A 19,958-nucleotide genomic window follows, 5' to 3' on the forward strand; every position below is an offset into this window, starting at 1 on the left:
AAGGAAAAACAGACAAGGGAGGAGTCCATGAAGGGTAGTTAATCCCTGCACTGCCTCCTCAGAAGGAGTCCTACTGACTTTCTTCTTTCTATGAAGGCACCAATATGAGGTCATGAATGTATGTCAGCAGGCATTTCTCAAGGCAAGTCTTCGAACTGCAATAATTGGAACCAATGGCAAGGATTGTCTTTGCTTCTTAAGAGAATACTGGGACCCCAGAGGTCAGCACCTGTCAGGGTTCTGTGTAGTCCAAGTGAGAGTAGAGAGGGGAGACACAGGAGCTGTTCCTGGCTGCTCTGCCCGCCAGCGATAGGACTTGGACAGGCCTGTAACTCTGAGCCTCGTTTACTCATCTCTAAAATAAGGATCATGGTAGCACCCAAGGTTGTGGTGAGCATCAGATCAGACAGTCTACATGAGATCACATTTTAAATTAGAAAAAAATTGTAAAATTGGTAGGAAGCAGAAGTGAAAGAAAGGCAATGAGAAGCCATTTCGTATGAAATCAGGAAAAAGTAGGGGCTGTTGGATAGAATGTGATCTATTTTCATAGCTCTGTCCTGGTACATCATCTGCTGATAAGTGACACCTTCAGGCTTTTGAGGTGAAAAATGGAATTGAGGAACAACTGATTTGTATGATCTTATCAGCATTCTTATTCCTAATGGCAAAATCCACAGCAGCTGAGAAAAAATACCCATCATTTTGTCTGTTATGCATTTTCAATCATGAGTGTCTCTCTAAATCTTAATGTCTAAAGCAAGAAAGGAACAGAGCCTCTACTCACCATTAATTATTTGTATATTCTTTCCTTTTCTCCCAGACTGATCTAAAAACACTTCAGACTTTAAAAAAAATCTCACTGAAGTTTTGTTCAACTTGAGGATCATCTTTAATTCATGTGTCACTTCCATAAATCCAATATGATCAGTATAAGATTATAGAGTCTTGGTGTGGGGGGTGCCTAGACTGCAAAGCACGGGGAAGCAAGCAGGTTCTGTAGAGTCAGAAGCCAAGTCGTTGATTACTAGTTACATGGGGTCAGAGACACAAAAACAGATAGGGTTTTTATCTGTCTGCAGTCCTATTCACAGTCCTTGCAGTTCGGAAAAATGATACAATAATAGTAAACAACATCAACAATAAAGAAAGGCGCACACACATGCGCGTGCGTGCACACACACACACACAGTAAAAACCACCCCAAGTCTCACCATGATGCGTTTACCACCAATAACATTTCTCTATGTAGATATGCATACGCAGATACGAAGTTTTACAAAAATTGAGATCATACTCCTTTAGCTGGTTCACTAAAATTGCTCACAGTACAACTCAACCGTGCACTGTAAATGAAGTTTCTTTAGTCTCCAAAACTATTTGGATCTCTGTTACCAGCTTCCCACCTGCTGGGTAGCAGGAAAAAGTATTCACAAATTTTAGTGCTAAGTGGTTTAAATTTAGTCTGATCCATCCATTGATTTGAATGATGACTAGGTTTTACTCATCCTCTGTTGCCAGCTTATAATTTCGGTTCCTTGTCTTCTCTCATTGGTTCTTTCTAAGATGGCAGTGGAGATATGGGGGAAGGGCCAGCATGACTCGATGCGTGGGCGGAGGGAGAAGGGGGTACCCTAGTCTCCTGTTGGTTCTTGATTTACGTGGCTTGTGTCTGCTGAGGGGGGTCAACCTAGTCCCAACCCTGAGCCTTGTGCTGGCATCTGCTGCAGTGGTTTGTAGCTAATAGCTTCAGGATCGATTCATTCTCAGTCCTCCCCGGGCACAGTGACCTCTCCCAGGTGATGGAGTGTTCCCTCGGCTCTGGCTGGAATGGAGAAGCACGTCTCCATCAGGTTTCTGGCCCAGGCTGTGCTCTTTCTCCTGAACTGGCAGGTGCCCAGGCAGACATGCTCCTCCTTGACTCCATGTCCATGCCACGTACAAACCAAGGGACACACAAGATTGCAAACCAGATCTTTTTTCTGCCTGACCACCAGCTTAACTGCGCTAGCCACCCCATGTGGGTAAGAAGGTGCCTTGAAGAGAGACATCCTCTTGGGGTACCCCCAATTTATCAAACAGCCCTCCACACCCCCCAACTCTGGTCAAAGCCTGGATGGGAGAGATGGGACACACAGATGTGACTGCTTCCTTCCACAGTCTCTTTTCTCACAATTCCTGGACTCAGAAGTAGAGGAGCCCTCTCCCTGCCATTCTTTTCTGGCCAGGTCCAGCTAAATATATATGCAACCTCCATTTATACTGTGGTAAATGGTATGAGGTAATGGATACCTCATAATTTCATAATTTCACATTCACCAGTGTAAAATTTTAATGAGTGTTGCAAAACTGAATTGAAAAGAAATATTTAGAATTGGAGACCCTTCTCTAGAAAATATATTTAAGTTTGAAATGCCATTTTAATTATAAAAAAAATGTAATGATGATACTCAATGCTAGTGAGTTTGCAGTGAACCTTATTCATTGCTGGAGTGCTTATTCACTGATGATGCAATGTAACTTGTTTTAATAAATTTCATATATAACAGGAACCATCAAGATACACGTGGCTTTGATCCAGTAGTTCTAATCCTGGGAATTTACCCTAAGGGGAAAAGGTCCAATACATAATGTGCACAAAGGTGTTCACTGTGGCATTGTTTTTGTAGTAGAAAAACAAGAAATGGGAACAATCTAAATGTTTGACACATGAAGGATATTTTGAATAAATTGTAGTCCATTTACACAATAGATTATTATGTAGTCATTAAAACTAGTTTTGGATACCAGATAGAATCACAGACAAATGTTTATAAAAATGAAGAGAATGTAAAGTGTGTAAATGAAGATTGCAACAGCATGAAATTATATGTACATATAAAAGGCAACAGGCAAATAATCAAAATAGCTGTGGGGGGTAGGTGGATTATCATTTTTAAAGCTGTAAAATTTAAAATTTTTCTATATTCCCTTATCAGTTAAACTGTCATTGAAAGCTAGTGTTTTTAGGCAGGGACTGCTGGAAGATTTGGCAGACACATTTTCTAAAGGTAATTGGGTTGAAAACAAATTAAAAGATGAAGGGTTTCCTCATCAGAACTTGAAACCACAAACTGAGGTCTAAGAAACTTGAAGAAGAGGACACACTAGGTAAAGCATTTGAATTTTGTTTTGAAATTTGGAGATCTTAGTAGCCAGGTTCTCCCCTTTGATCTTGGGTGGAGCTGACATACAACCCCCAGACTGGGGTAGGGGAGGCGTCTTTTAGGGTCTTGAGACCTGCTTTGGCTGGGGCTCAGCAGGCCTCCACGGGAAGAGTGAGAAGGCCTTTCAGATGACCACGGCGGGCACCTTCGTGTGGACAGGTGGGCCGTGAGGACACCAGCTCCCAGGATGCCTCCAAATTATTCAGTGTGTGATACTCTCATGCCCACCTTTTCTCTTCTTCCCACTCCACGATTCTTAGCGCTTTTGGCAAATTCTTAATTTGGAGGATGTTCACAGGGCCCCTGCTCTTCTCTTGCTGGGCCAGCCTTTCAGCCTGTATAGCTGGACACTGTGCTTAACTGTCCAGAGTGCACATCAGAAGGCCACCCCCCAGGGTTTACAGTAATTCAAACCTTCCTGTCTTTGAAGACGTGGAGACCATATCTCTGGACCCTCCCCAAATGCAAGCCAGAGCCCCTCCTAATGAGAATCCACTCAAAGAATCTTATTAAACTCTAAAGACACCGCAAATCAAACCAGTGCACTGGGCCTCCAGCTCCTTGGTCCTGAGCCCCAGCCAGCACAGTGCCTCTGACTGAAGGAAATATTTATTTCTCAGCATGGATCAAATAATGCATGATATCATCAGAAGCTTTCTTTGTATGATGTATTTTTTTCCCCCTTATTGTCAGCAACCACCTGGGAAGGAAAAAATACTGAGAAGAAAATGGCCTCTGAGTTCAGGAAGTTTATGTTCTTTACACATAACTAGTGTGAGACAAGAGTGAGTAATAACTGTGCCTTTCTTAGGCCAGCACTTTATACAGGCTTGTTTGTCTTCACAGCTTTGCAAGGTAGGTTTTTATATCCCCATTTTATAGATGAGCAAACAGAGGCTTGGCAAGGCTCAGTCACTATTCCGTTGATGCACGGCAGGGCTGGGACTCTGTGTCTCCAAAGACCACACTGTTATTGCCTTAGGGTTCCATTTAGTAAGGGCCTCCACACCCCAAGATTACATAAATGTTTATATATATTCTAGTATTTTTATGGTTCCATTTTTATACATGCAGATCACTAATATCTTTTAGTTTGGTTTGATATATGGCGTGAAGTGCATTTCTCTTTTATTTCTCTCTGAATGGTTGACCAATTTAAAGACACCATATGTTGAGTAACTACCCTCTGTCTCCTCCTTGGGCTGGAAACATCACCTTTGCCATATGTTCCCTCAGGTTCCTGATTCTGCTTGTGTACTTTACATTCCATTGATTTCTGTGCCAGAAACACTCTTTTAATTACTGTAGATTTATTAGATTATTTATATAGATTATCCGATTATACAACTGCCTTTCATTTTTCATTTCGCAATATGTCTTATCTGTTAGAGCCATTTGTCCTATTAGATAAACTTTTGTATCACTTGGTCAGTTACTTACAAAAACATAATTTTGAGTGGAATTTTGTTACATTTGTAAATAAGTTTAGGAAGAATTGACAAGTTTACATATCAATCGTTTATATCTGGGAACATGCTATGTCTGCTTGCCATAGGGCTTTAAGTTATTGGTCTTGCACATTTCTTTTTAAATTTTTATCTGCCTTTATATTTCTGAGGTTACTGTGAATGATATATTTTTCCCTAACAAATTTTCTAACCAATCGTTGGTAGTATAAAAAAAATTATTTTACATGTTTTAAACTGATTACCTTACTGATTTTTAAAAATAAATTCCTTTAGGACTCCTAGATAGATAATCATATTATCTGTGACACAGTGAAGATTATATCCTCCTTTCTGGTATTTCTTATTTGTTTCTCTCACCTTATTGCTTTGGCTGGAACTTCCACAGTGATGTTAAAGAATAGTGGTGTTAGTACATTTGTCTGGTTCCTGATTATCATTGGACATCCTACCCCCCAACCTTTCAAAGTCCCCAAAATACAAAAAAGATACTATTAATTTGAAATCCGTTTTATTCTAAAACTTTGCTAAAGTGGAAAACTGTCATGCCTATGATGAAGAGTGCTGATCCTTGACAGTAGCGGGAGTTTGGTTAAAACCAGGCATGTCTGATAGAAGGCCACATGCTGAATGATATCCCAGTTTAGTAACATCACTAATTGGTGGTGTGTGTGTGTGTGTGTGTGTGTGTGTGTAAGTGCTTAGTCTCTTTGAGGGGATCCGCCTCTCAGGTGAACTTGATAAATCGTCTAAAGAATATAGAGAAGAGAGCAGGTGTGAAGTCAGTGCTTACCATCCTGAAAATGCCTGTCCATCTGGAAGAGCCCTGCCTACAGGTGACTCCCGGTGGTGATCACTCCTGCAGGACCACCTGCTGTTAAGATCAGGTTCCATGCCTAAGGCCCTAGATACTTTTGGTTTCATGGGTATTTGGTGCCAAGGAATCATAGTTGTAAGATTTTCTTGGTTATATATCCTTGGTCGTCCTCAGTCTAGGATAATTATTCAATTCCTGAGTCTGAAGAAATGACTGTGTGACCTAGAGCAAGTAGGTTAACCTCTCTGTGCTTCAGAATCTTTATGTGTAACCTGGTGATAAGAAGAGTTACTGCCTCATGGGGTTCTCCAGTCATTCATTCAGCAAATACTTATTAGCACCTATGATATGCCAGGCACTGTTCCAGGGACAGAGGCATATCAGTGAACAGAATAGACAAAACTCTCTGACCTCATGAAGCTTATATTCTAGTTGGGGAATAATATATAACTAAAAACTACAGTGTCTCAGATGGTCATGAGTGCTACAGAGAAAGATAAAGTAGGAGATGAAGAAAGGCAGTAGGATGGGGTTGGAGAGGTGCAGTTTAAATTGGAGGGGGTCAACAAGGAGCTCGTGAGATGACATCTGAGAAAAGTCTTGAGGGAGGTGAGGGAGTGAGGTTATAGAAAACACAGTGATTGGTATCCAGTAATGTTTTAACAAGACATTTCAGCCTTCATTAAAATCTTTAGTTACAGTAAATGAGGATTTTGAATTTCTACAAATGGTTTTGGATCTCAAGCAAATTAAATAACCTAATGGGAACCCAAGATTATATTAATCCATTTACTGACTGACATTCCAATGAAGAATCATCGAGGTTAGATTATCTTTCACAAAGATGACAGGAATAGGTAGGTAGATAGATAGATAGATAGATAGATGATACACTGCACCCTCCTAAATTTTTTGAATCTGTTTACTGTCTCTGAGTTACATCCCTCCAACCTCCTTAAACTTAAGTGAGAAGAAAAGAGGAAATTTAGGGGTTGAACTAAGAGTATCCTCAGTTGCAGGCTCTTTAGAAGCCAACCCCAAGAGCTAATTCAGCCTTCGTCTATGTTAATAGATCATCCAGAACAAAGGAAATCTACCAATCTGATTCTCCATGTTCCTCTCTACCCAGCTAGCCCTTCATTTATTCATCCAATTACCTGTCCATCTAGCTCCTCAAATTGCTTCCCACCTACACAGTTTTAAACCAGTCCCCCTCCCCTTGCACTTCTTTCCACAGCGAACCTGGGATAGTCAGAAAAAACAATGATCTGGTACAGCACTATCCAATAGAACTTTTCTGCAGTGATGGAATGTTCTGTATCTGTGCTGTTCAGTAAAGCACCTACACGCCACATGGCTGTTGAGCACTTGGAATGTGGCTAGTGCTGCTGAAGAACTGAGCTTTTCATGTTATTTAAATTTAATTAAGTTTAATTGGAATAGCCACACGTGGCAAGTAGCCACCATATTGGACAGTGCAGGACTAGTGCCCCGTATAATGCCTGACAAGTAATAGCTGCTTAATAAATGCTTCTTAAATGAATACAAGGATGGAGCAGAATAATTTTACCTTGCTTTTCACTTTTCAGACTATACATTTGAAATATTAGCTTCTGTCCCAGGTACCACATTTTAAGAGGGTTAGTATCAACCTGGAGCACAGGACAGGCTAGGCTGATAAAGGTCCAGAAACATCAGCTGTAGTTGGCAGAACTTGAATGTTTTGTATGAAAAAAGTCTTCAGATTTAGTTTCTTTTTTTTTTTATCCCAATATTTATACATCTTTGATCTGGACCAAAGTTTTCTAATCTTTTTTTATTAAAGAACTGGATTAGGTGATGTTTTGGATTCCTTTGAGAAGGGAAAGCCTGTAATGGGATAGCTTTTCCTGTAGAGGAGGGAGTAGACTCTCCAGAGAGCAGGAATTTGATGGTATTGGAAGAAACTACATTCAGTCACATACGGGGAAGAACTTGCTGAGAACCAAGTCGTACAGGAACAGAATGGGCTGTCTTGCGAGCCAGTAAGCTCCCTCCCTAGAAATACACAAGAACCTCTCAAGGTTGAAATCATGAATAAATGCAGTCTTCTTCCCAGATGCAGACATCTCCCAGCCTTTATATTTTAGAGCAGCACATGGGCTTGCACAGCTGCCACTCATTATTAGTTACTAGAGCAAAGTTTACACGCTATTCTCGGAGTGTGGTCAGTTAAGTGACTTGGTTTCATCCACCTGCCAAGTGACTTTGGATATTTTTACCAACTTCCTTGTTCAAGGATTCGATTTACACTTTATATTCCAGTAGCAGGTGTTTCCAATGTGGCTGATTTTTAGTGTTTGTATACAGGCTGGTATGTTACTTAGTTGAAAGAGATGATCATGAAGAAATGTTTTATGGGGAAATTATGCCTATGCAGTCAAAATAATATGGTTGGGATGTTCCGCATACTGGAGCGTCAGCTTCCTGGCCCCTGGTATTTCCACCTCCACCTGTGCCTTGGAGAGAGAACCACTGCTTCTTTTCTAGGCCCTATGTTTGTTAAAGTTGATACCACACTTGTATGCCCTTTTGTATTCTGATACTTAAAATTTTATACACTGCACCTAGTTCCATGTGGTTAAAAATTATTTGAAAATATAATTTGTAACAACTTCAACATATTGTATATTTATGGTTATTTAATCACTGTCTTACTGTTGTGTGATTAAGTTGTTTCCAATTTGCACCTTTACAAATAATGCTGCAGTAAACATCTTTATCTGTATTTTTATTATTTCCTTAAAGTAGATTTCCCAAAGCACAGTTTCTACCGCTAGTCATATTTCTAAGACTCTTGATGCATTTTGCCAAATTGCTTCCAGAAGGTGTGTAACAATATATATACTAGTAGGTGATGGTGCCAGTCTCAGCAAGCATCCATCAATACGGAGATCTAAGAGAAAAAAATTCCTCAGCCAATTTTACAGGCAACAAGGATGTCATTATTTATGTAACTAACACTTATTTAATTACTGAGGGGTTTTTTTTTTAGCTGTAATTATTAATCATTTGTATTTCCTTTTCTGCCAATTATCTGTTTGTGCCCTTTACACATTTTATTCTGCTGGGTATATCTGCTTTTTTCTTATTAAGTCATGCAGTTATTCCCCTAGGAGAAATAACTCTGCCTGCATAGTTCATGGTAATCATCACCATTTTCAGAAAAGAGCTTCAGATACACTCCAACTCCTATCACTTCCATGTACCAAAGACCGCATAATCCCACCGCCTCCCCTCGAAACACTTGTCACACAACAGTTAACTTTCATCCCCAACCAATTGAAGATTTCCCAGAAAATAAGGAAGACTTTCTCTTCTTACCCTCTAATATAGATCCAGGAAAAGCAAACAGTCAACTTTGTAGATCCAGATAAAAAGACACCAAATCAGCCGAACAACTGATCCATCTAATAGCCTGACTTAGAGTGGATTTTCAATGAAAAATTGAAATATATACGTATATATACAGATGTAATACATAAAAGTATGTACACACATATGTCAATTATACTTTCACTGAATGTTTCTTACAAATCAGTATCAATAACACAAAGCTAATAAGTATAACCCTTTTGGAGTGGTCATCCTCTCAATAGTTGAGAATTTATGAAAGCCCAGGGAAGGCAGCACGGTCACAGTCTTGGGCATGTTGACCGAAGAGGATAAAAGGCCAAGTTTGGATGAGTGGAAGAGGCAAACACATCATGGTACGGGTGAGAGAAAGGCAGAAAGGGAGAAAGCAAGAAGAAAATGGACATATTTCACAATCTGCTCTCCCACTTTGGCCCCACACTACCTACTGCCTTGCAGCAGGCCTCCCTCTCTACCTCCTCCATCCAAGAGCACTCCTGGGAGGAATTGCTTCCGCCTGGCTAGACCCCTTGCTCCATCTCCTTTTTCCTAGGAACCTGACGATCTACCTGGAAACCTCTCCTGAATAAACAACTTTTGTTGCATTTAATAAGTTCTCGCCCAGATGAGAACAAAAAGAAGACAGTGGTACCTGCCAATTTAGCAAAGTCCTTTATGCGTCCAGTGATAGCTTAGGTCTTGCTACTCATGAAACGGAGATACCATCTGATACCACCAGAGACATTAGTAAGGTAGGAAGGAACACAGCTTCCTGTTTCAAACGGGCTTAGCTTCTATGGTTTTGCAAATTTTTCAAAAGATAATCGAGCTTAAGAGCAGTTCTTCTTTTCTATGATTGAGATCACACACTAAGCACTCAGTTGAGTAATCCTTGAGATGAACGCCGTTGATGTTTAGCAGCTATTTTAGGGGTTCTGCCTTCCCTTGAAATTGCTCATTGTTTTGGAAGGGGGGATAATTCTTGAATAAGCATGGCTTTGACCTTTGAGGAGACAGGATAAAAAATGAAATCGGGATTTCCTTGTAAAGAAAGACTGATGGCTAGGGGATAACCTAATTATTCTGCAGAGCTCAATGGGAGACTTTGATGAGGCGAGTTGTAGTATGGGTTTACACAACCCAAGAAGACTTGAGCTTGAGTTTCAGTTGGGGCGCCCACAGCTGCATGACCTTGGGTTAATCATTTAATCTTGCTGGACCTCAGCTTTCTCATCTGTCAACTGGGAATAATAATCACTACATCATAGGGTTGCCATAGAACCAACTAAGATAAATACGTAAAAAGTCTTTGTGGACTATCCGTGGCTAAGCAGCTGTAAGGGGTGGGTAGAACGCCACTGTTACAGAAGCCTCAAAGGGCAGAGCCGTGTGCCTGCTCTATGTGCTGATGTGTCCACAAGACCTAGGATGGTCCTGGGCACAGACCAGTTTTCACCCAGTATTTGTGGGGAGAGGTCTGACCACAGGTGGTGTGAGCTGTGATACACTGGCTAAGTGGGCAAGACAATGAAATTCACCAAGTGTTTATCAGGCATCTGCTGTGTATGCAGGACTGAGCCATATGCTTCAAATGGCACAGTCCTGCATACACAGCAGATGCTTGACAAAGACTCTGCTGGGAGGGCTCACGGGCATACTGGGGGCCCAGTTTGAGGGAGCTTGACAGCCAGCATTCAACCTCAGGTGGTCAGTAGAACCCCCGTCAGAGAAGAGTTAGGAGAACTGCAAGCCTCTGCTCTGAATAAGAGAAAGAAAACAAGAAGTCTTCCGTTGCTTTCTGTTATTATAGGGTTGGCCTTTCCCATGGGCCAATTCTCCAAGAATCACGATCACATAGGATTATTGTTAGAAATGTGATATTTCTAACAATATCAGGATATATCAGGATATCAGGATATCTCAGGAGCCTGTGTGGACTCTGGAAGGGCCCTGGTGACCCTGGGAGATCTTGGTCAGATTCGTCACACATGTCAGGGATTTCTCCTGGGCTTTTTTTTTTTTTTTTTTGGTATCAAGAGCGTTCGGTCTGCCAGGTTGTAGCCCCATATCAACTCTCCATTGGTTAAATGAACTCATCTGTCTTCCAAGTTTCTTATGATCCAAGCATCAGCATGGGGGATGGCACCAAGTCTGACACCTACGTCCTCCACTCATGGACCATCATGTTATCGAATACGGCGTTTCCAACTGAGCGTGTGGTGTGGGAGCCCACAGGTTTGCACAGAAAGCATATCCTCTCAGACACTGTGTGGAAACACTCCTGGAGATTCATAGGACATTAAAGTCTCTGAGAAATCCACAGTGAGGAACAGGTTTAAACATGGTTAACCTTGCATTCCTCAAATGTTTTTTAAGGTAGAAAAAACATTTTTTTTTCAAATAACACCTATTATCATCCCTCAAGACTAAGGTTGGGTAGGAGAACTCTGTGGGGTGCTTGTCTGATGACTGGTCATCACATGGGCACAGCACAGTACAGTTGCCAACTGCCTTTCTGGCCTATCCTCTCATTTTGACAAGGGTCTCCATAGCAGCCGCACGAGGTTGATAGGGATGCTGTTGATACCCCATGTTGTAGATGAGGAAACTGAGATTCAACAAGGGACTTGGCAAACACCACAGAGAGGCTGAAAGGCAGAGTTGGGCTCCACCCCAGAGTTTAGACTGTTCACTGGTGGTCATTTTTCCTGCACTGTACCACCATCTGAAGGACTGGTGCCTTCAGCTGAAGATGAGGATGTCAAAATGTAAAGGCAGAACCCAAAGTGGTTTCCCCAAGGTCCAGAGTGGCTTGTTCTGTCTGGCTCTTCCCAGGATGGGCAGGAGGTTTTTGGTGCTTCTTTCAGGCTTCTCAAGGCATTCAACTCACAGGTTCCCAAGGTACACAGGAAAACCTGACACCAAACACTGATACCTCTGATCTTTCAGATTCTCAGTGCACATAAGAAACATTTTGGAGGAAAACCCACCAAAACGACAACAACAACAACAACAAACCAAACAGAAGACAGCTTAGGAATATGGGAGCATCTGAGGGGAAAACAAACAAGCAAGCAAAAGGTGTTCAGAAGCTATGAAGGGGCCAGACATTTCTTGGGGAAGGTTCAGGTCAACCATGGCCTTGAGCGTGTGAAAGGAAGTGATTGCCAGAGCAGCAGGGAGAAGTATGCGGCTTCCTTTAATTGCCCCCATCTTCGACACCAGCTCTTGGGTGCAGGATCCTGGGGCAGGAAGGTGGGCTCCAGCCATTTACCTCCTCTTACTAACATGTTCCCAGTGGAGTTACGGGAAGGATTCATGCAGCCAGCGGCGCCTGCCTCTGGCACTTGGTCAAGTGTATTTCTGAGTTCCCTCCATCGACAGCACGCTGCCCTTCTGTAAAGCCCCAAAATCAACAGAAGCAGACCTGTACAAAAAGGACTCTCCCCCATCATAGACTCTTCTGCAAGACAAATTGGAGTGACCACATGGAAGCTGTGTTATTTGGGGAGGTAGTGGGCGTCTCAAGATTTGAACAGAAGAGCAGAGTCCAGACTCAGTATTGGCCTCCAACTGCCATCTAGAATTAAACCAAGGATGCAGTGAACCACCCACCGGGCGGCCGTGAGCATGCACCTGGCACATCTCCAACTGCAGGGTGTGTGACTGACCAAGCCCCGCTGCTGGGCTCTGAAACCAATGCTCTGTTTGCCCCAAGGCCACGCTTCCTGTGGCCTGCACCACCCCTGACCCAGCCCACAAGGAAACCGAGCATGCCCACTCCTGGGAGACATGGCCTCCTCTGATGGCTGGCTTTAGCTCGAGGGCTCCCCAGTGGACATGCCAGACTCCCCTTAGTCTACACAACAGGCTGGGAGTCTTCTGCCACCCTTCCCTTGCTCCCTGCTTCACTTGGGGCCTGACAGCACCCGCCCATTTTCCCGCACAGGTGCCTCCTCTGATAAAGGTATAAAACCTGCTGGGTGTCTGCTTTTCAGAGATCTGGACTAACCCAACCTGCATATTCAAACTAGCTTCAAAACAGAGCCCAGGTCCCTTGAGGCCATTCCCGTGAGAAACTGGGTTGTGGCTGTTGTTGCTCTCACTATTCTGTATGTTTTATTTTGCTCTGTTTCATTCTGTTATGTCAATATTGAAGGAAAAATCTAGTATCAAAATTAGCAAATAAATATAATAATGAAGAGAAAAGTGAACAATGATTTAGAAGTGATGTAGAAAATACAGTTTTCTCCCCGAGGTATGGTTAAGTACCTCTGCATGAACAGGGAAAACCTGCATAATATCTGTCAAGTAGAATAAGTGATGTCCTTTCTTCCTTGGTTTCTCAAACTATGAGACGGGCCCTTGGAAATGTAAGAGAGGAGAGAGAGAGAAAGGATAGGTAAACAGACAAGAGAAACCGGAGATATGAGGGATGGGGAGATACTAGATCTTTAAGCTAATCTCTTCCCTTTTCCCAAATGTCAGCCAGAAATGTTTCCACCAAATGAGAAAATTTAATTTCTGCTTTGTTCACAACTAAGTAATATGGCGTTTTGGAGGTTTCTATAAACCCCAGTGGCTAGAAGGACACCTAGAAGTGTAACTTGGGGTGGAGAGAACTGGATGGTTAGTTTTCCTATGGGGTGTTGTTTTGCATCCCACCCGCAAGATTAATCTGGATACTTTCTAAATGCGTCAAGCCTCTGTTTTGACCCGTACAAATTCTGAATGAATCCTAAAATGTGCCAGAGCCTCTGCTCTGGAAAAGCTAAAAGAGCTAGCATGAGGGTTGGAGGGAAGGTGTGTCAGTCCTGAGCTCCAGACGGCATCAGCGGACGCAGACGGTGACCAGGAGTGGCGGGGTAGGGGCTGCCGTGAACGGTGGGGAAGTTGTGGGGGGAGGAGAGAAATGATTGTTCAGGGATATGAGCAGTTTTTCCTGAGCACTTGTGTCCCATGTCACACCAGGGATCTGCTAAGGGCTTTACATGTTTTGTCTCTTTAAACCTTTCGGTGACCCTGTGAGGTAAATAAGTTTGTTTTTTCCATTTCTCAGAGGAGGAAGTGAGGCGAGTGGGTTAAGCAACAGCTGCAGGACCACACAACCAGAAAATGGTGGGGCTCGTCCTGGAACCCACATTTGTCTGCTTCCAGCCCCTCCCCCAACCACTGTGCCTGCTCTCCCCGCAGGGGTCTGTGGATGTGGCCCAAGCGGGTGGGCTGCTGCCGTGAGTCAGTTGGTGCTGGCCCTTCATCCCACTCCAGTGGTCCGTGCCCAACATTCTGCAGATGATTTGCATGTCAGGACACCTTTGCTTTAGTAATTCGGCGTTTAGAAAACAATCTGAAGAAAGCAGGCATATTATACTTCATCATAATAAGGAACGAGTTCTTCTAAGAGGGTGTAATGGATATTGGCGGTGCTCTGCTGGATCCCCTTGAATCCCTTTCCCATTTCTGGCTCTCCTTCCCCAGCTTCTGTGCTCTTTTGTTTCCAGCCACTGCACCTGTGACTCACTGTGGAGGATTGTCCTCCGGCTCCGGGAGGAATCTCTCCTACTGCCTTGTCTTGAAACAGGACACACTGTGAGGCTCATGCCCCAGAGCCCCCCTCAGGATCAGGTGGAGGCCACTGGGGGGAACTCTGCCTGAGACCACAGTCCTGCTGCTTCCTCCCTCCTTGTCCTGCTCTCTCACTCCCTTGCTGGTGTCTTCTGGGAGCACTCACTGAGTAAATCACTCACACATGAATCCTCACCTCAGGGTCTGGGAACCTGATGCCTATAAGATAGGTCGTTTAACATAGATGGGAGTTGGGTTTTTTCCAACAACTTATTGAGATATAATTTTTGGACAATAAATTATATCCATTTAATGTCTACAATTTGATGAATTTTGACAGTCGTATATATCTGGGATACAACTCCCATAGTCAAGATACGAACGTTTCCATCCCCTCCAAGAGACTCCCTGTGCCCCTTTGAAATCCATCCCTCCCTCCACCCCCCAACTCCAGGCAACCACATCTTTCTAGTTAAGATCAGTTTCTTTGCAGCCCATTGCGTGAACATTAAGCCAGTGCTATATGTTTTAGATTTTTGTATGGCACCACTTCAAGGTACCAATTTTTATGTTAGTTTAGAAAATGCTAGCTGCTAACACACAAACTCTAAAATGTACAGTGAGCTTTAACATGTAGAAGTGTTTCTTGATCACCTATAGCTAATCAGGGTTATTAATTTGTGGCAGTCTGTCTCCAATCATTCATTCAGGGACCTAGGCACCTACGTACTGTGTCTGCTATCATTAAACTTGGCGTTTAAGACCCAGACGTATACAGCTGCATCACCTGAGAGGAAGGGGAAGAGTATGAAGGAATGCTCCTGGAAGGGTCTTATGAGCGAGCTGGTGGAGAAATCGCTCACATCATTTCTGTCCACATTCCATCGGCTAGAACTCAGTCATATGGCCACACCTAAGTGCAAGAGAGGCTAGAGTATAGTCTGTCTGTGTGTCCAGAAATTACTAATGCTCACCGTATGCATGTAGTTATCTGACCAGAAAAGGAAAAGCTCAAAAGAGGAAGATAAAAGAGATACTGACATATAATGCCATTATCATCGGTAACAGCAACAACATAACAACCAAATAACACACAGTAAGCATAACTATCATCTTTTGATGAGTTTCATACCAAGTGCTTTATCACATTTATCCTTACGATTCTATAGGTGTGCAATTTCCAGATGAGGATTAAAGTCATGGTAGATTATGTGACCCACCGTGGTTGCCAAATGGCTACCAACTGAATGGCAAAGGATAAATTTGTGCCCAGGTCTTTCTTGACTCCTAAGCTTCTGCGGTTAGCATGAGGCAGAACAAATCAATTACAGGATTTTCCCACTTTGATGAGAGCTGTGAATTATCAGCGGCAGATTTCAACATAACCCAGGGCATCAAGAATATCAAGAACCTATCATTCAGAGATTCTAGAAGGACCAGTGAATAAGCTTCCCACAACTTAGACCTCTGGGCCAATGGCCAACAAGACACCTGCACCACAGATACAAGGGTGGGGGCACACTTAGCCCTAGGAGAGCAAGAAAGTTATTCGCTGTTTACCATCCCCCCCTGCATTCTAAGGAGGGTGAATCACAAAGAAGATTCTTAATGAGCTGATGGCAGAGGTGCAGAGAAGAGCCACATGTTTTAATTTGAGAGAGAAGAAAACAATTCTTTAGGTAAGAAAGGAGATGGAGAGAGTGGGATGGGAAGTGGGTGTGACGTGAGATCTGGGAAGAAAGATGAGGCTGGCACCAGGGAGACTGGAATGGCCGCGTGGGGCCAGAAGGGAGAAAGGAAGACACCCAGCAAGGGGGCAGCAGATGAGAAAGGATTTAGGAAAAGAAGACAGAAAGTTCAGCAGGATTACAGGATGGGTTGCCGTGTAGTGTGGGGTGTAACCTTCTATCTCAGTTAGGATTTGGTCGTGAAAAAGGCTTCTGTAGTAGGTATTTTGGCCGGGAGGGGAATTTATTTAGGATTCCAGTGCCTTGACGACTAGCAAATGTTTTCAAGTGTTCATGGAACATTCATCAAGTTAAAACTATATCCAGGACCTCAGAAAGTTTTTAAATTTTAAATTCTACAGAATATGTTCTCAGACCAAAATGCAGTGTTAAAAACAGAAAGATAACAAACACTTCTAAACATGTGAAAAATTTAAAACACTTCTGAATAATCCATGGGTCAAAGAGGAAGTCTCAAAGGAAATTAAAAACTTTGAACTAAGTGAAAACAAAAATACAGCATATCAAGATATGTGGGGTGCAGCTAAGGCAGTTCTGAGAGGAAAATATTGCCACATTGAATGCTTGCATTAGAAAAGAAGAACATACTCAAATCAGTAGTCTAAGTTTCTTCCTCTGGAAACTAGAGAAAGGGCAAAATAAACCCAAATGAAGCAGAAAGAAGGAAAAACAAAAATAAGAGCACAGATTAATAAAATTTAAAACAGAAACAACAGACCAAAGTAATGAAACAGAAAGCTGGTTCTTCAAAAAGTCATTAACAGTGAATGATAAACCTCTAGCAAGACCTGAGAGAGAGAGAGAGGTGACACAAATCAGCAATGTCAGGAATGAAATGGGATATCTCTACGGATTCTGCAGCCATTAAAAGAGATAAGAAAATACTGCGAACAACTTTATGCTCATAAATGCAACAATTTAAAATAAATAGACCAATTTGTTGATTATTAACACAGATAAGACATTTGACAAAATATTTCACCCACTCATGATAAAAAACACTCAGCAAACTGATAACTTGATAAACAGCATCTACAAGGAGCCTAGAGATGGCATCATACTTAACAATGAAAGATGAATGCTTTCCTCGAAGATCATGAACAAAGCAAAGATTTCCGTTCAACCACTCCTATCCAACCATAAGTCCTAGCTAGTGCAGTGAGGAAGAAAACAAAATAAAAGACATACAGATTGGAAAGGAGGAAATAAACTCCCTATTTGAGGATGACATTGTTGTCTACAGAGAAGATCCCAAGGGATCCACCCAAAAACTGTTAGAACTAAGTTCAGCTAGGTTGCAGGAAAAAACCAACAAACAAAGTCAGTCACATTTTTATGTATCAGTGAACACTTGGAAACCAAAATTAAAAACAAAATACCATTTACAATTGCTCCCAAAAGCTTTCAGATTATACATAGGTATAAATCTAACAAAACATGGACAGGAGTTACATGCTGAAAACTACAAAATGAAAAATCAAAGAAGACCTAAATAAATGTACTGTGTTCATGGGTTGGAAGACTCAACATATAGTAAAGATGTCCGTTTTTCCCCAAATTGATCTGTTAAGGCAATTTATATCAAGATCCCATCAAGGTTTTTTGTAGATACAGATAAGCTTATTATTCTTAACTTTATATAGAAAGTCACAGGACTTGGCGTAGCTAAAACATTTTTGAAGAAAAAGTAGGAGGAATCATTTTATCTGATTTCAGGACTTATTATATAGCTAGAGTAATCTAGACAGTATGGTTTTGGCAGAGGGATAGACACATAGATTAATGGAACAAAATAGAGAATTACAGAACTAGACTCAAGAATATATCCAACTGCTTTCTGGCAAAGGCGCAGTGCCATTCAACAGAAGAACAATAGCCTTTTCCACAAATAGTGCTGGAGCAATTAGATGTCCACAGACAGAAAAAAAATAAAAAAAACCTCAACCTAAACTTCACATTTTATCAACTATACTTAAATAAAAAAAAATTTAATAAATATCAACTATACTTCAATGAAAAATAAAACTTAAAAAACCACATCTGATACAAAAATTAACTCAAAGTTTATTACAGACTTTATCGTAAAATGTAAAACTATAAAACTTTAGAAGATAACAAAGGAGAAATCTTTGGGATCTAAAAGTTGGCGAAGAGTTCTTAGACTTGATGCCAAAAGTGCTATCCATAAAAAGAAGGATTGATAAATTTGGCTTCATCAAAATTAAAAACTCCTCTCTGGGGCTTCCCTGGTGGCGCAGTGGTTGAGAATCTGCCTGCCAATGCAGGGAACATGGGTTCGAGCCCTGGTCTGGGAAGATCCCACATGCCGCGGAGCAACTGGGCCCGTGAGCCACAACTACTGAGCCTGCGCGTCTGGAGCCTGTGCTCCGCAACGGGAGAGGCCGCGAAGGTGAGAGGCCCGCGCACCGCGATGAAGAGTGGCCCCCACTCGCCACAACTGGAAAAAGCCCTCGCACAGAAACGAAGACCCAACACAGCCAAAAATAAAAAATATAAATTAAAAAAAAAAAAAAAACTCTGTGAAAGACCCTATTAAGCAGGTGAAAATATAAGCCAGAGTCTCAGAGAAAATATTTGTAAAGAACATATCCAATAAAATATTTGTATCTAAAGTATAAAGCACTCTCAAAATTCAAAAACAAAGAACCAATCTGATTAGAAAATGGGCAAAGATTTTTTTCCAACAAGGTAGAAATTTTAAAAAGGACTTATCTCAAATAAAGAAATCTTCAGATGGTTTAAAAACAAAAAAAGAAAAAATGGGCAAAGACACGAACGGATATTTCACTGAAGAAGACATACAGATAGCAACTAAACACATGAAGACATGTTTAATATCATTAGCCGTTAGGAAAATGCAAATTAAAACTACCATGAGATGTTACTACACACCTTTCAAAATGGCTGAAATAAAAAGTAGTGACAAAACCAAATGCTGGAGAGGATAGGGAGAAACTGGATCACTCCTACATTGATGTTGGGGATATAAAATTATACAGCCACTCTGGAAAAGAGTATGGCAGTTTCTTATAAAACTAAAACATGTGCTTAGAATACAATCCAATCACATTCTTGGGCAATTTATCTCAAAATAAAAAAATTTTTAAGATTTTAAAATTGAAATGTAGCATGCATATGTTAAAATGCCTAAAGTACAGTAATCTTAAGTTTTTGCATGTATATACACCCGTGTAACCACCAGTCAGGACATTGCCAGAACCCTAGACCATTCCTTAGTGCTTCTTCCCAGTCTGTATTCATAGAGTAATTGTTATTTTGTTTCTATCACTATAGATTAGTTTTGACTGTTCTTGAACTCAGTATAAATGGAGTTGTACAGTATGTAGTAGTAGTAGATTGTTCTTTTATATTGTTGTATAGTACTTTATTACATGAAGATACTATAATTTACCCATTTTATTGTTGATAAAAATTTGGGATTTTCAGTTTGAGACTGTTAATGAATAAAATTACTAGCTACATTTCTTGTGCATATCTTACGGGTTCACAAACACTTCTTTCTCTGGCGTATATACCTTGAGGTAGAATTTTGGGGTCATAGAGAAAGCATGTTTAGCTTTACATACCACTAAACAGTTTTCTAAGTGGTTGTACCAGTTTATGCTTCCACCAGCAATGTGTGAGAACTCAAGTTGATCCCCATTCTCATCAACCCTTGGTATTGTCTGTTGTTAGAGATTTTTCTTTTACACTTTAGCTTTAGCTCCTCTGGTGGGTATGT

General features: G+C 41.5%; 1 protein-coding gene across 2 annotated transcripts in view; it reads right to left on the reverse strand.

Annotated features, from left to right (window-relative positions):
• Window positions 1–19,958, reverse strand: part of CCR3 (C-C motif chemokine receptor 3) — a 46,328-nt gene that overhangs the window by 10,569 nt on the left and 15,801 nt on the right. The window contains exon 1 of one of the 2 annotated variants that reach the window (XM_082347420.1): window positions 788–1,156. The exons of the other annotated variant lie outside the window; for it this stretch is intronic. Coding sequence (XP_082203546.1) covers window positions 788–914 — 127 coding nt within the window. The 5' untranslated portion in view covers window positions 915–1,156. Of the gene's footprint in view, window positions 1–787; window positions 1,157–19,958 lie in introns of those variants that run through there. 2 annotated transcript variants of the gene reach the window in all.

This window comes from Balaenoptera borealis, assembly GCF_965194805.1.
Source record: "Balaenoptera borealis genome assembly, chromosome: 12".
NCBI classification, from domain to species: domain Eukaryota; kingdom Metazoa; phylum Chordata; class Mammalia; order Artiodactyla; family Balaenopteridae; genus Balaenoptera; species Balaenoptera borealis.